The sequence below is a fragment of the Armigeres subalbatus genome, chromosome 2 (genome assembly GCF_024139115.2).
Source record: "Armigeres subalbatus isolate Guangzhou_Male chromosome 2, GZ_Asu_2, whole genome shotgun sequence".
In the NCBI taxonomy this organism is placed as follows: domain Eukaryota; kingdom Metazoa; phylum Arthropoda; class Insecta; order Diptera; family Culicidae; genus Armigeres; species Armigeres subalbatus.
In genome coordinates, this window is record NC_085140.1 from 369072979 (window position 1) to 369090459 (window position 17481).

General features: G+C 39.2%; 2 protein-coding genes across 16 annotated transcripts in view; one reads left to right on the plus strand and one right to left on the minus strand.

Annotated features, from left to right (window-relative positions):
- LOC134213044 (probable nuclear hormone receptor HR3) overlaps nucleotides 1-17481 on the plus strand; it is a 566164-nt gene that overhangs the window by 543714 nt on the left and 4969 nt on the right. For 11 of the 14 annotated variants that reach the window (XM_062691558.1, XM_062691557.1, XM_062691552.1 and 8 more), the window contains 6 exons: nucleotides 43-507; nucleotides 666-866; nucleotides 1039-1142; nucleotides 2015-2161; nucleotides 2222-2465; nucleotides 2563-2713. In XM_062691558.1, the coding sequence (XP_062547542.1) occupies nucleotides 43-507; nucleotides 666-866; nucleotides 1039-1142; nucleotides 2015-2161; nucleotides 2222-2465; nucleotides 2563-2713 (1312 nt within the window). The remainder of the gene's footprint in view (nucleotides 1-42; nucleotides 508-665; nucleotides 867-1038; nucleotides 1143-2014; nucleotides 2162-2221; nucleotides 2466-2562; nucleotides 2714-17481) is intronic. The other 3 variants (XM_062691554.1, XM_062691555.1, XM_062691556.1) reach the window with 3 other exon arrangements.
- The window catches only part of LOC134213046 (endonuclease G, mitochondrial), a 458875-nt gene that overhangs the window by 270022 nt on the left and 171372 nt on the right, over nucleotides 1-17481 (minus strand). The gene's annotated exons all lie outside the window — the stretch shown is intronic.

The following is a 17481-nucleotide window of genomic DNA, read 5'->3' on the forward strand; positions in this document are numbered from 1 at the left end:
GGTTGTACATATGAATTCCTTCAATACTAACCCAACTTCCAGACAAAGACGGCTCACCAAACCATCGAGCAATAACGCTGAACGATATTCGTTTGGCACGAGTTCAACAGACTGCAACGACCACCTCCAACGGCAATAATCCCAATGCAGGTGGTGGACCACCACAACCACAACCGCAACAACCAAGTCAACAACAACAGCAGCAGCAGCAGTTGGTCCCTCAACAGCAGAATCCAAATCAACAAACAGCAATAACCGCACTCCAGAGTCAAACCTCCGGCACAGCTAACAACAATAATAACAACAACAGCACAAATAGTACAATTATCACCATCAAGCAGGAGCAGCTGGCAACCGTGGACAGTCTCGTGGCAGGCTACGTAGACTCGACGACTTTCCTGCCCTCGCCGACTAGCCAGCAGCAGCAGCTGGTCAATCCCAACATGCTCCCCACTGCTGGCACTACCGGACCCACCGGTATGTCACAAACCGTTGTCTCCGGTTCAGGTGAAGTCCTCTCAAATCGTAAATTTAGTTTTTAATTTACGGCACAACACACCCCGTTTTAACACTAACCCTCCCTTCTCTAACCCCCTCTACCGCTGTCCTAATCGATTGAACGACCTCCGCGGGAAAACTCCGGGTCACCGATGAACGATATGCAGAAGTAACAACTGGCAACAGCATAAGGCGTACCGACTGTTGTCAACAAAACCCGGTGTCCTCGGTTGGTTCCAACGGAGGAGCAGCAGTAGGAGGAGTTGTCGATGGTATTGGTGGGGTGCCTCACACGCACCACCCCAGCCAAAACACACCGGTTTCGTTCGGCGAAGACGACAGCTCCTGTGATTCGCACAGCAAATGGGGTAATGTGATTCCTCCGTCAACGCGTGGGTGTCTTTCCGTCCTTATGTAGTCTTGAGTTCGTATACGTTCGTTCGGTGTCCTTGTTGTACAGCTTCTAACCGAATTACTAACCCGATAACTGTACTCGACAAACATCTCACGTACTGTTCCTTGCTTTCCGTTTACTTTTAGCCGAAGGCGACATCAACGATGTGTTGATAAAGACCCTAGCGGAAGCACATGCCAATACCAACCACAAACTGGAGATTGTGCACGAAATGTTCCGAAAATCTCAGGTGAGTTCAGGTTACTTAAAAAAATATAGTTTTTATAATCGAGCTCGCTATTTAACGTATTTCGTATCGGACGTGGATCCGGGTTTTCAGTTCTGTTTTATGCGGTTAGAAAATAAATAAATTAGTTCGCTATTAAGCGTGTTTTGTATCGGACGCATATCCGGGTTTTTAGTTCTGTTTTGTGCGGTCAACAAACAAATTAATTAGTTGCGTATCAAACACAGATAGGAGTTTTTGTTTCTGATCTGTGCGGTCGAAACGTTCGAGTTCGCGTTCGATCGTGTTTAATCCAGCACGCATCGCGCGGTCATGCGAATAAATGTTTTGCTCTTTTGCTTTTGTGCGAGTGAGTAAATTAATACGCAAGTGAAAGTTTAGTGCATCAGATGAACTCGGTGGTCTGAGGACTACCGATTCTGCCTTACAATCAGGAAGTTCAATCCCAGGCTCGTTCTTATTTAAAAAAAAATGTTACATGGACGATATTACTTTCCTTGGTGAATCTTCGATCTGTGCTTCAATTTATCAACGATACCCAATAAACAAAATTTCCTGTCTGTAATGTTGTGGGGATGCAGAGGTATTCTGGGTCTCTGGTAGAAAAATTGACTCTAACATTCCCCTGCTTTCCCCCAACTGACTGTAAGGACTTGACCGGCACAGTTATTGATCTACATTTGTGAGCTGCTGAAACGTGTACGTCGAGAATAAGTGGTTAATCCCAACCACTATTCACTTGGATCGTAATGCAATTTACACCAGCTCTAATCAATCACGGGGTAGCAACCATTGCCGTGTACAGTCAGTCTAAGCTTAAAACTAAAAACTTTAAAAAATATAGTTTTTATAATCGTTTCCGGTTTCTTCAACAGGACGTCACCCGCATTATGTACTACAAAAACATGAGCCAAGAAGAACTGTGGCTAGACTGCGCTGAGAAGCTGACGGCAATGATTCAGCAGATCATTGAGTTCGCCAAATTGATACCGGGCTTCATGCGGTTAAGTCAAGATGATCAGGTAAGGCCGAGATTATTCCAAATGGGGTACCAGATTATTCAAAGCATAATTTTACTGCAGATTCTCCTGCTGAAAACGGGCTCGTTCGAGCTGGCGATCGTGCGCATGTCTCGACTGATGGATCTCTCAACCAACTCCGTCCTGTACGGGGACATTATGCTGCCGCAAGAGGTGTTCTATACGTCCGACTCGTTCGAGATGAAACTGGTGGCGTGCATATTCGAAACGGCGAAGAGCATCGCCGAGCTGAAGCTAACCGAAACGGAACTGGCGCTGTACCAGAGTTTGGTGCTACTGTGGCCGGGTGAGTACACGTTGTATCAGCTTAGCTCGCCACTCTGGAGAGTGTTTGCGAAGCAATGGAAGTCTAATTGGAATATGGTATTTTTCTCCCTTTGTAGAGCGAAACGGTGTCCGAGGTAATACGGAAATTCAGCGATTGTTCGAAATGAGCATGTCGGCCATACGGCAAGAAATCGAGGCGAATCACGCTCCTCTGAAGGGAGATGTGACTGTGCTCGAGATTTTGCTAAACAAAATCCCAACCTTCCGGTAAGTTTAGTCTATTGTTCAATTTGGTACGGTTTGGGTCACCATGAACTTTGTACTTATATATATAAATATATATTGTTCAATTTGATGCACAGTGCCGAGCGGTTAGTTTGGGTTGGAAATTGTCTCGTCTTTCCTGGGCATAAAAGTATTATCGGGTTAGGGGCTAGCCAGAGTAAACGCGACGCGACTCACGGAAATGAATAACAATCATTATCAACAGGCTGTCAAATTGCATTGTCGCGTCGCGTCGCATTGCACGTCGCGTTTATTTTGGTTTGCCCCTTAGCCTCATGATATACGAATGCGAAAATTGTAACTTGGCTTGGAAACCTTGCAGTCAATAACTGTGGATGTCTTGAATGAACTAACTAACTAACTGCGAGGCGGCAATGTCCCATTTTATATGTAGAAATTGGCATCAAGTTACTCTTCATCATGATCATAAATGGCTCAATCTGAATAGGTTAATACGGTGTAATCCTAATGCGTGCTGAAGAGAGGTGGAAGAATCTTAAAATCTAGTGTCTGTAATGAAATTACACTCAACCCTCTTTTTACGTCACTTATTGACGGGGCCCTCCTTAGCCGTGCGGTAAGACGCGCGGCTACAAAGCAAGACCATGCTGAGGGTGGCTGGGTTCGATTCCCGGTGCCAGTCTAGGCAATTTTCGGATTGGAAATTGTCTCGACTTCCCTGGGCATAAAAGTATCATCGTGCTAGCCTCATGATATACGAATGCAAAAATGGTAACCTGGCTTAGAAACCTCGCAGTTAATAACTGTGGAAGTGCTTAGCGAACACTAAGCTGCGAGGCGGCTCTGTCCCAGTGTGGGGATGTAATGCCAATAAGAAGAAGATTGGGGGGGACGTAAACCAAATGTGACGTAAAAAGAATTTTTGCGAAAAATTTCTAGTATTTCTTTTAATGTATTGATCGTTGGATACTTTTAAATACATTCACTTGCGTCTTACATCAGGTATTGTAAAATCTCACAAAATCCAGGCATATGAGATGTTATAAGATCTCCAAATTGTTCTGGAGTTTGAATCAAATGGTCTATCGAATCAACCAAAGCTTTCATGATGTCCCAAGCCGTGGTATCAACTCAATTATGTCCCAAGCCGTGGTATCAACTCAATTATGTCCTCCAAGATTTGTCTTACACTTGCGTCTCAAAACAAGACATATGAGGTGTTTTAAGATCTCCAAATTGTCCTGGAGTTTGAATCGAATGGTCTACCGAATCTACTGAGGCTTGCATGATGTCCTCAGCCGCGATATCATCCCAATCATGCCCTCCGAGTATTTGTCTTTCACTTGCGTCTCAAGTGCAGGTATATGAGATGTTTTAAGGTCTCCAAATTGTCCTGGAGTTTGAATCAAATGGACTACCGAATCAACCAAGGCTTCCACGATGTCCCCAGCCGCGGTGTCAACCTAATTTTGTTATCTGAGTATTAGTCTTTCACTTACGTCTCAACTACAGGCATATGAGATGTTGTAAGATCTCCAAATTGTCCTGGAGTTTGAATCAAATGATCTATCGAATCAACCAAAGCCTTCATGATATCCCAAGCCGTGGTATCAACTCCATTATGTACTCCAAAGATTTGTCTTTCACTTGCGTCTCAAAACAAGACATATGAGGTGTTGTAAGATCTCCAAATTGTCCTGAAGTTTGAATCAAATGGTCTAATGAATAAAACAAGGCTTTCACTATGTCCCCAGCCCCAATTTTGTCTTCTGAGTATTAATCTTTCACTTGCGTCTCAAATTTTTGCATGTAAGATGTTGTAAGATCTCCAAATTGTCCTGGATTTTAAATAAAATGGTCTATCGAATCAACCAAAGCCTTCATGATGCCCTAAGTCGTGGTAGCATCTCGATTATGTTCTCCGAGTATTAATCTTTCACTTGCGTCTCAAAACAAGACATATGAGGTGTTGTAAGATCTCCAAATTGACAAAAAGACAAATACTCTGTGAACATAATTCAGCTGATACCACGGCATGGGACATCATGGAAGCCTTGGTTGATTTGGCAGACCATTTGATTCAAACTCTAAGACAATTTGGAGATCTTTGAACATCTTATAAGCCTACATTTGAGACGTAAGCGAAAGACAAATATTCGGAGGACAAAATTGGGTTGTTACCACGGCTGGGGACACCATGCAAGCCATTGTTGATTCGTTAGAACATTTGATTCAAACTCCAGATCGATTTTGAGATCTTACAACATCTCATATGCCTGAATTTGAGATGCAAGTTAAAGACAAATACTTGGAGGACATAATTTGGTTGTTAGCGCGGCTGGGGACATCAGGAAAGACTTGGTAACATAAAGCTCGATCCACTTAGTATTTGGCCGTTTCTTTCCAATTAGTGCGGCGCCTCTGGTGGCCGTACCGACAAGTAAAATACATCACATCGTTGCGGAAGGTTTATTTAATTTATGGTGAAAGTTTCATTAGTATTGATGCTCACGTTCAAAAGTTATCGAAAATGGAACGCGAGAGATGAGAACAAATTTTGCACACTCACGTTGGAAATCCACCATGGTCAGGAAGAATAATTTCAAAGTTTCTAAAATTACCGAAATTGACTGTAAAAACTGTCAAACGTTATCGGAAAACACTATTGCTGGATCGCGTAGAACGAAACAATCATAGAAGTAGAACATACGACCAGAAACTACAGGTGAAAGTCTGCAGAGCAGTTCGGAACTACTTTGGCATTTCATTGCGCGATTTAGCGAAAAGGTTCACTGCGCCTACAGCACAGCTCTAACAATCTGTTGCCGCGAAGGTTTCAAGTCGTATGATGTCAGTAAGCGTCCCAACAGGACCCGGAAACAGATCCTGGTTGCCAAACATCGCGCAAGAATGCTGGTCGAGCAAGTTCTGACGAAATACAATTGATGTATTTTGATGGGAGATGAAATTAATTTTAAAATTGACTTCCAATTCCCGGGATACAAGTTTTACCTAGCCAAACGGAAGGGTAATGCCCCGGGAAAATTCAAATATGTCTATGCAGGCAAGATTGCACACAAATTGATGGTATGTCAAAGCATCTGCAGTTGTGGAAAGGAAACTAAAGTTTTCATCACTGGAGCGACCATAAATGGGCAAATATACAAGGAGGAGTGTCTTCAGAAGCGATTTTTGCCATCCATTCAATCACACGACTTTCCGGTGTTGCTTTGGCCTGACTTAACAAGCTGGCATTACAGATGAGATGTAATTGAATGGTATGAACCGAATGATAATGCCGTTATTGAAAAAACTATCAACCCACCAAAATGCCCAAATTTTCGTCCCAACGAAAAATATTAGGCAATTATCATAGGGAAACTTGAGAAATGGTGCAAAACAATCAGAAAACCATCTTAAGCCCTCTGTACACCTCCCGTGAACATGAACATGAACAAGAGGTGAGAAAGAGCGATAATTTCACAGTGAACATCGTCGTGGACAATCGAGTCTAGTTGGAAGTGTTGAATTATTGCCCACGAATGCAGGCAGCAAGTAAGTGTGCAGTAGTAAACGAAGAAAATAAAAATGAAACATATTGTCGCATATATGTATATGAATTATTTGAGTGGGTAATCTACGGAACGATGTTGATCAAGTTGTTTAATTTTAATCATCTTTTCGTTTAAATGTTCGGGAATTTGGTTATGAAAAGCCAGTAGGTACATATACTTAATGATTTCTGAATGGCAAATTTTCAACTGTGCTACCAAATATATACATTTTGCACCGTTCAAAGCTGAATTAACAAGTTCCGGTGATCAATTGACCTGAATCCAAATAATTATCTTTCGACTGGTTCGCATCAAAGGAGTTCTGGCAAAACTACCCACGGAGCATGTAATTCACATGATTCATTCTGTTCCACACATTAATACAATAATGTTCAATTATGCAATTATAGTTAAGAAAATACGAATTAACGAAAAGAGAAGTAATTTCTTCTAATTTTCTATCTAGTGACTTCTATCCCATTTGAACGATTGATTTTGACATGTACCGTCGTCGGGGGGTGAGAATGGGTCACTGTTTCAACCACTTAGAGTGCTTATAGAATAGATTGAATGTATCTGATGGCAAGAAGACTAAAATATAAGAGATGTTTTGAACGATTTTGCTCTATGACCTCCAGACTGCCGGTGAGAGCAAAGACCCATTCTCACCCCCCAGACCCATTGTCACCCCCGATGGCGGTAGTAACAAGTTTAATTTGATGAGGAGTTATTTAATTTTTTGTTTTACTTTTGCGAGATATAATTTTTGACTTTCTCTTTTGGCTTACATTTGATTAATACTTTTCTTCATCTCATTTTTTTTTAAATTTATTATTCATTTGTTCGAATAGTGTTAATTAATGTTTGAATATTTGACCAGTTCGCCAATAAAAAATCCCAATTTTTGCTCAAGTTTTCGTGTATAAAATTCAATTGATCACGTATCGTATATCCGTACCGTATTTAATTGTTGTGTTTACTATTGAAAGTCTTAATATGTATTCAATAATTTTTCCTGTGCTAAGATTTTGTTGATAGTTATTATCCAAGTTATGTAAATTACTCACATAAACTGTTTCAAATAAAAAACTTTATTGAATAAACTCATATAGGTATACCTAATCACAAACATTCTGAATGATAATTATTATTAATATCTGTACCTCATGGATGGTCATAACGCAAAGAGCATACGAGCATGTGTGTACCAAAAAAAAAACAAGGCCAGACAGACAGGCAGGATGAAAACGACAGAGAGGCTATCTACACATCTTGTTAGATTCTTCATTCTCCCTGTATTGCTGTGGTGGATATATGGCGTATATGGTGTATATATCAGAGAGGAGAGAAGCTTTCTCTGGTAAATCAGGTAAAAAAATTCCACGGAGCTCGTTCACGTTCGAATGGCAAAAGCATTCTGGAAATCTGTTCACTGTGAACGACAGAGACGATGTACAAGCATATCAAACGATTCAGTAGTAGCAAAGCAGAAAAAGTATGCCAAGCATTTATAATTAATATAGCTAAGACTTTGAATAAACAAAAGAATGGGAATGAAATTTGATTTGAAAACTAATAAATGGATAATTTTTTAGATTAATAAATTCAGAAATGAATGAATTTATAAATTATTGAATAAAAATAAATATAATAAAATAATCAAAAATAGAATAGTAAAATAATAAAAAATATTTCATAATGAGTTTATAAAGGTATGGTAATAAATTATTAAATTACCAAATTGATAAATAAAAAGTTTATAAATTTATAAATTTATAAATCAATGAAATAATAAATTAATAAATTGATGAATAAAAAAAATTGATAAATTAATCAATTAATAATTAATAAATTACTAAACTGCCGCTTCCTTGTTATGCTTTTATGAACAGAAAATTAATAAATTAAAAAGAAATTAAAAAACTAATCACTCAAAAATCTAATATATCAACAACAAAAAATAATAAATCAATAAATTTATTTTGAAACCTAGTAAATCAGTGACTCAATAAATAAGCGAATGAACAAATTATAATTAATGAACAATAATGATGGTGTTGTAAAAAATACACAAAAAATATATTTTTTCCTTCATTGCACACTAGGTAATCCGCTTTCAAAAGAGGAAAAAATAATTACTTTCTTTACGGACAACTTACAGAAGAGATTAAGGGCTTATTCAAAAAGGAATTTTCCAAAGAATTTAAGAATCAAGGACGTGGAACACTTCTGTATGTAGTTATGAGGCTCGTTTTGCCCCAATGTCCCATACATCACGAGTTTACATATTTTTTGTCATTTTATCTTTAGGACATTGCTCTAAAATTGTGTTTATCTCTTGACTGTGGATCGACAGAAGGGCACTACATATATTTTGCTGGAAAAAGTTGAAAATTTCAGGGATTTTGGTGTTTAATAAGCGTCAAAATGCATTTTATTCGAATTTTCCGGCAGCGTCAATTCGAAATCGTCGCAAAGCAAATTGTCGCCAGCAAACATGGCCATAAGATCTGTCAGATCAACTACGAACAAAATTGTTTGATTTCAAAAATCAGAATATTTCCAGAAGTTGAGTACTTTTTTGCATGTTTTAATGATTTGGCTTTGCATTAACACAGATTTAAATTAAAGATATTGGCGACGATTTTAAAGGTGCATAAAAAGTGATCGACGCGATTTGTTACCAGCGAAACTGAAAATACTATTATTTTAAATGATATTTGCCAATAACATAATGAAAATAACAAATAATCATATATTTCATTGAATGTATTGAATTATAGGGGACTTTGGGGTCATACAAGTCTAGAAGCTCATTAAATATATATTGTTTTGTTTACAAAATAGGATAACTTTTTTTACGGACGACAGAGGAGAATGAGAGCTTATTCAAAAGAAAATTTTCAAAGAAATTCAGTGAGTGATTTTTTATAGACGCGGGATACTACTGTATGTAGTTATTGAGCTCGTTTTACTCCAATGTCCCATAAATCAATTTTTTTTTTCATATTTTTCGTCCTTTTATCTTTAAAATATTGTACTAAAATTGTGTTTTCCTTTTCATTGTGGATCCTCAAAAAGCACTATACATATTTTGTTGGCAAAAGTTGAAAATTAAAGTGTTTTTGGGGTAAAATAATCATCAAAGCGTATTTTTGTGAATTTATTTTTAATATAAAATAATCTTCTGAGCTTGTTGACCTCAAAAACCCCTCGAATCATTTTTTTTTCAATGCAATATACGAGTATTTGTTATTTTCATAGTATAATTGACAAATTATCATTAAATTAATATTACTCCATCATCTATTAACTCACAATTATTGAGCTATATAATTGCATAGAGGAATTTGGGCGAAAAGGCATGAGAAAAGAATATTTCCGATCTCATCCTATCTATTGTCACATCGACTCTCAAATAATATGATAACTCTTGTCTAGTTGTGCGATCGGGTATGGTTTGGAAATGTTCGGCATCGGCTCTATCGAGAAGTATTTAAAAATCGTGCTTTATCCAATAAATCACAAAACAATACTTTTGTAAAATGATTTAGTTCATTAGTTATTGTTTCACAAACATTTATCAATGTCTGTACAACATTTTTGGACAATAATATCAACAATTATCTGTAAATATTTTTTTTATTTTTACAGAATACATGAAAAATTCACAAAAAATGCACTTTGATGCCTATTTGACCCCTAAATCCCTTAAATTTCTAACTATTACCATATTTAGTGCACCTCTATGGATCCACAGTGAAAAGATGATTTTAGAGAAATTTCCTAAAGATAAAATATAGAAAAAATATGAAAACTCGTGATATATGGAACATTGGGGCAAAACATGCTCAATATCTACATACAGAAGTGTTCCATGTCCAATGAAACAGCACTCACTGAATTTTCTTGGAAAATTCTCTTTCGAATAAGCCCTTGATTTCTTCTGTAAATCTTCTGTAAAAGAAAGTTAAAAAAAATTTCCTCCTTCGAAATCGGATTTTCCCATTGTGCATTGGCTCTACATTCCACTGAAACTTGGCTTACCCTCTAGAGTAATAATTTGAAAGCTGTCAATCGCATAAGTATGTATCTTGTGTGGCAAGTAAAATGGATACACTATAAACTGGAAGGGAGCCGATAATGTTTCCAACCCGCAAACATTCTAGGCCGGACCGAGAATCGAACTCGCCATTTGTGTTGGGAATCCTACGCCTTTGCTCGCAAGGCTAACTGGAGACCCGTATAAATTAATATAATTTAGTAAAAATAAAACACCAATAAAAAACCAAATCTTCCAGTCGTATTTCTTTTGTACCTAAATTAACTATTACATCAAATATAAATCATAAAATTAAAAAAAAATTATGAATAAATACAATGGTTTCTAGTTAGCCTTGTCAGCAAAGGCGGAGTATTCTCGATTTTCGTTGCGGTCTAAAAGATTTTTTTCGGGTTTTCGGCAATCTCGACTCACTGGTCATAGCGTTTCTTTGTACTTGCAACACATATCCATGCAATGGACGGGTACAGAATAGAAACATCAAATAATAACTGTGGAAATGTTAATGGAATATTGAGTAAAGAAGCAGGCCAAGATTCAGTGGTAATATAGAGCCATTGAAGAGGAAGAAGAAGAAGAAAAAGAATGAATTAATTTTTTTTATGAATGAAGTAATCTATCTATGAAAATATAAATTTTTCGATTGAATATACGAATGATTGAAGTATTGAAATAAAAAATATTTAAAACAGAAAAAATAATATTACCAAATAATAAAAAAGAAACACAATTCATTTATGAGAAACTACTGAGTTAGTTTCCTTCCGACCAAACCGATACGAGTGTTAAAATGAGCGACAGCGACACACAAAGCAGGAACCCATCGAAACCGATTCAACGAGAACAGTAAACACTCTCGGTCGGTGTGAACTCCCAATCCAAATCAATCTATTCTCCTTGTATTTTTGAATTCACCACAGTTCCACGTTCATGTTCACCGTCGCGTTTACACTTGCGATGAGTTCACCACAGATACGATTTCACGATGATTTCACAGGCATGACCGTGGAATGCTCATAAATCTGATATTATTGATGTTTTTCATGTTTTTATGCATCTCACTACTAAATGCAGCATCTGCCTTTCATTTGAACATGATTCCCTCACGATTTGAGTATGTATCAAGAAGTTATTATCGAAAAACAGTTCGTTCACGTTCACGTTCACGGGAGGTGTAAAATGCGCTTTATATGGAGAAGTGATGTGAAAAAATGGCAGATTAAGTTAACCGTTCTACTGTGCAAAAAATAACGAGTGGTATTGAGAGTAAAGTCCGAGAATTCATCCGAAATACCAATGAATAATTTTTCGATATTTTTTCCTTCAAAGTTTACTAAATTTCCTGTATAATAAAACCTGACCCACCTTTTTATGTACTTTTTTGGCAAAGAAATATCTAACTTCGTGCGGCCAAATACTAAGTGGATCAAGCTTTATTTGGGATGAAACCACGGCTGATGGAATTTTGGATGACCTGGAAAGGAACGGCTGGTTAAGGCATATTGAGTTTGATTTGATAGATCATATAGGGCATCATTTTTTGAAAGAGATAACAGCCCTTCGGTTACGCAGGTAGACTTCAAGACCTATACACCAGGGAACGGAATTTGGTTTAATATATCAAATAAGGCATGAACCATTTTAAAGAAGAGATAACAGCTCTTTCGTTACGCTTGTAGACCTTAGGTCCTTGGTTACGCGTGTAAACTCAAGGAAATTCTTGGATGACCTGGAACGGAACAACTGTTGAAGGCAAATGATGAATATACAAAGCATCTACTTTGTTCTTTGGGTTTCTAAGAGTGCCTTCTTATAGGCTTACTTTTGGATGCCAATAATATTTCAAATTCTTTTTTACGTCACGTGCCGTAAAAAGGAGGCCGTAAAACGAAGTGACGTATAAAAAACTGCTGTAAAAAGAAAGTTGAGTGTACTCAAAAGCAAGAACAAAATTATATATATTTTTGCAACAAATTTTCGCTAGGTCTCAGATATTTAGGCAAGTGACCAGGGTTTGAATCCAAAGGAGAATGAGAAAATCTCTCACTCATCATGTCTGTATACAACACTCTCGATAGGTAGCATACCGTGAGAGACGTTTTTCGGAAGCTGTTACAATAATGAACTGATTCGGGGGGCTACAATCCATGACAAATTTATTTTAATAATAATTATAATAATAATTTTAATAAGTCCCAATTGCGGGGGGCACCGGTTCTGATGATTGTTTTACATACTATACAAGGCTTGTTATGATTCGAAGAGATTTTTGCCTCTCTTATTCATCTTTGTTCGTTATCTATTGAGAGCGATTTCTGCAATCCCTGACAGTGACGGCTTTGGTACATTTGTCCTGTTATTATCAGATAGTTTTTAAGACCTACAATCCGTTTTCATTTGAATTTCGAACAGATTCATAATTCGAATGTTCGTTTTTTTTGGTATGTCTAAAATATTTCATTTGAATATTTCATAGGCTTTTTCTAAATAATGATGGGTTAATATTGGAGAATTGTAGGAGAATGAGCAGATACGTTCCAAGAAAATATACATTTATTTAAAGAAACAATAAATTCCCAAATTCTAAAATTTATATAAAAATATTACGAAATATAGAAGTGGAATCCCAGATACAATAAACCAATGAATAAAGAATTTGAGTTCAATCTCAACATTCAGATAATATTCTTATTATACCAGAAAGGCAAATGACAAGTTGGATGATAAGTTGTGAGATATGGACCTAAAATGAAATTGTAGTACACATAATATTAATAATAATAAATACTATCAAAAGTTGCCAAAATAATTGAAAATATTGTTTGATAATAAGGTAATAAGAATTATAAATAAAATAGATGAAACAAATATTTTCTTGGAACGTATCTGCTCATTTTCCTACAGTCATTACTGTAGAATTCTTACGGGAAGTTTTGTTACTTGCTTCCGTTCTGTATGGCATTCGACTACTCTCTCCCAGAATAATATTTCATCTGGATTTTCACCTGCTTCGATTGCGCTTAGGCTGTTGAACGCTCACTGCAGTTTTACCTGTTAGCTGATTACGTACAGAGTAAACAAATTCCGCATCATCATAATATGACCATTACTGTCAGAACCATTGCACAGTGGCGGGCCCTCATACAAATCCCGGACAAAACCTGAGATTGCGTTCAAAACTTCACCACAGAGTAATTTTGAAACGTTGTATTCATTTTGAGGTTAAAATGGTTATCCGACATACTTTATATTATCCAAGGGCTTCCGCAAGCCCAAGCCCTAGGATGTAGAAGAAAAACAGCGTCCTCATTCTAACATTGCACCAGTCAATTTCACGCTTTGGCGCAGCTATGCGCATTCACCACACTAACCACCGGAATGTAGACAAAAAACTTATTTCACCGGGTAGTGATACTGCCTTTCTCGCATTTAGCCAAGACACCAACCTCATATGGTGCTAATATGAGTCGATGTACCATTTTCTTTATAACTTTTAAGCGCAACGGTCGATCATTATGAAATTCAATAGTGATCAACTAGAGTTTGTCGTTCGTCGAATGCAATTTGTTGCGAGGAAATCGGTTAAAAATTACTATACTAAAAGTTGGCTAATGTTTTTTGGTTTTCGTGTGCACACACACACACACATACACACGGACAGACAGACATTTGTTCAGTTCGACGAGCTGAGTCGATTGGTATATAACACTATGGGTCTCCGAGGCTTCTATAAAAAGTTCGTTTTCGGAGTGAAATGATAGCCTTTCGGTACAATTTTGTTGTACGAGAAAGGCAAAAATAGTTTTAATACATAATGAATGCCATATACAGATAAGTCTGACTTGCGGTTAGCGGCAGTATATATGTTAAATTTAAAAAATATGGGCTTCACGAAAATCACGAAGGTTGAAGTTTTTCCGGCTATCCGCCACAATGCATTGGGTCAGACTCTATATTCTTCTCCTAGCCAATAAAAAACGAAAACCAATTATTTATTATGTAGTGTACACTTTTTTCAAAAAGATATAGACGACAATACTTTTCCAAATTTTTACAAGCTATATCCAATAGGAGCCTAAATGTGTGGTCCAAAAAACATAAATCCTTTGCGTTACTAATCCAAAACGATTTGTCGAATGAAGTTGATGGTGATGGTGAATATAATCCCTTTATTTCCAATGACCACGACAAGTATTTTCCTTAAATTTGTAATAACGGCATGTAAAATATCTTGACATATCAGTGTTTATCGTAGATAACTACTCCAAACGACCTTCTTCAAGTGACCGGATAGGATGTCACCACGTAGGCCGAAAACTATTATAACCTGCTGCCCAAATAGTGCTTATTATTTTGAATACTAAAATTTTTAACAAATGGAAGATTTATCCGATCAATAATATTATATGCTATCGCGTGCGGAAGGGTTTTCTATCGACGAGTACTGTCTCTAAATTTCTAATATTACATCAGCATCTAGTCGAATAGGATTTTTATTGCGCAGTTCTGTTTTCTCCATGCGTCCGTTTCGTCGCAACTAACTTAACTGCCTCGGCGATAACAAAGCAGAGAAAGGTACTGCCTGCTGTACCGTCGATCAACCAGGGGTAGTACGCTAATTAATGATTTGAGTGTATTACTTCTATGTAAAGTTAAACGATTAACAATGATATGGAAATGCTAATATAATCTTCCAAACTTAAACGTACATGTTCATGATAGAATAATGTGACCAGCAAGCGTCCTGCGAAACAAAAGCAAAATTATAGAATTGATAGTTCCGTTAGGACCACTTGTGGCTTGTAGGATTGTGGATTGCAGACCAAGTCAGGCTGATTGTAGTCGCCAAATACTAAAGCAAAATTATTCAAGCTTAATTTGTAGAAAACAGAGCTAATATGATTTTCGATGCAATTCAAATCAGATTCACGATCCAGAGGGAGATAAAGTACGCCAGCGCTCACCGACCTTTGATGTGTTTTTATCTTCACCCAAAGCTGCTCGAGAGAAGGACTGATGGGGGCAGGATCAGGGCAGCAGTTCAAACGCCTTTTTTTTTTTTTTTTTTTTTACAAGGGAGAATGCATTTACACACTAACCCAGTACACGTGCATTGTAGTTGCCAAACTACCACACGGAAGTGTACTGGAGTGTCGGACTCGACCATACCGGTAATACCGACTAAACTCCCTTGGGCTCCACCATCGTTTCCCCCAAGAACTACCTCGCCGTACTACTTCTGGGGGGACGGCAGTACTAAGCGTACTCGCTCATTATCGCTCACACAGGCACTCGTCCCACGCGAGACTGACTTGGGTGCTCGCACACCATTCACTCCATTTGAGTCTTACTTGGATGCTCTCCCGGGCGCTCCGCTGCCATGCCTCGAGGTGTCAATAGCGGTAACTGCCTGGGCCTACAGATATTACGCTACGACACTCCTGCCTCAGCACGAGCAGATCAATCACACCACTGCCGAAGCAGACCACACGCTACCCTGCCGAAGCAGGGACACTCCCCATGCACCACATGTGCACAACTGTAGGTGTGTGGGTACAACCCACTGCTACCCTGCCGCCGAAGCAGTTTCTCCAAAGGCCATTCGCTCCAGGTGACCCCTTTTCGGGTGCTCACTCTAACACTCCACTGCCATGCCTCGAGGTGTCGAGAAGGTACCTCGACTCCTACCTCAGCATGTGCAGTCCATACTCAGACTTCTGCTGCGCTTCGAGGTGTCGATAGCGGTAACTGCCTGGGCCTACAGATATTACGCTACGACACTCCTGCCTCAGCACGAGCAGATCAATCACACCACTGCCGAAGCAGACCACACGCTACCCTGCCGAAGCAGGGACACTCCCCATGCACCACATGTGCACAACTGTAGGTGTGTGGGTACAACCCACTGCTACCCTGCCGCCGAAGCAGCTTCTCCAAAGACCATTCGCTCCATGTGACCCTTTTTCGGGTGCTCACTCTAACACTCCACTGCAATGCCTCGAGGTGTCGATGGGATACCTCGACTCCTACCTCAGCATGTGCAGTCCATACTCAGACTTCTGCTGCGCTTCGAGGTGACAATAGCGGCGGCGACACGCTATGACACTCCTGCCTCAGCACAACCAGATCACTCACTCCCTGCCGAAGCAGCTCACGCGCTACCCTACCGAAGTAGGTACACTTCACAACTCACTCTAACACTCCACTGCCATGCCTCGAGGTGTCGATAGCGGTATGTAGGGACCAATCAACGATACTACGCTACGACACTCTTACCTTAGCATATGCAGTCCATACTCAGACTTCTGCTGCGCTTCGAGGTGACAATAGCGGTGACGCGCTATGACACTCCTGCCTCAGCACAAACAGATCACTCACTCCCTGCCGAAGCAGCTCACGCACTACCCTACCGAAGTAGGGACACTCCACATGCCAATTGGCACTCCCTGGGCTTGTGCTTTTGAAGCGGCACACAGTCGCTTTGATAGAGTCCGCTTACGGGCACTTGTGGTTTTTTGGGAGGGATTTTAGCAGAGCCCGCTGCTAAATCCCACCACTAAATCCCACCTGACTCGCAGACAGCTGGGGAGGGGTCGTCAAGCCCTTGGACATCATGCTGTCCCTGCTGTCCCTGCTGCCCCAAGTTCAAACGCCTATTTACTGCGATCAGTACACCACCTTCGCGTAATTTAGAACTGTTTAGCCGGTTGCGGTCATTCCGAAAAATCTCGTATTGGCGGTTGAACAGTTGTGCCAAATAGATCCTGTCATCTAAACCCGTCTCGGTAAGAACTATAGCGTCATAGCTCAAGTCGGTAGTTGCCAAGAAGAAGTCGTCGATTTTAGTTCGCCGGCCTCGTACATTTTGGTAGTAAATGTACAAACTGCTGTCGGACGAACGAAGATTCCAGGATGTGGAAGTATCGGGCTGGAATGAGTTTGGACCACTTATTTTTGGTGCGGTATCATCCCGGACTTCGGCGGGCATATACCACTGTCAAACTTACCCGACGAAACAGGAAGTGCGGCAGAGTGGTATTTGTTGGAGACCGCCCCGTGTACATCAGTCGTAGAAACAGGAAGTACAGCCAAGTGGCATGTGCTTGAATCCACTACGTCGAAAGAGGTGAAATGTGGTGGCGAGTGATGTACATCAAGGCCTACTGGATCAT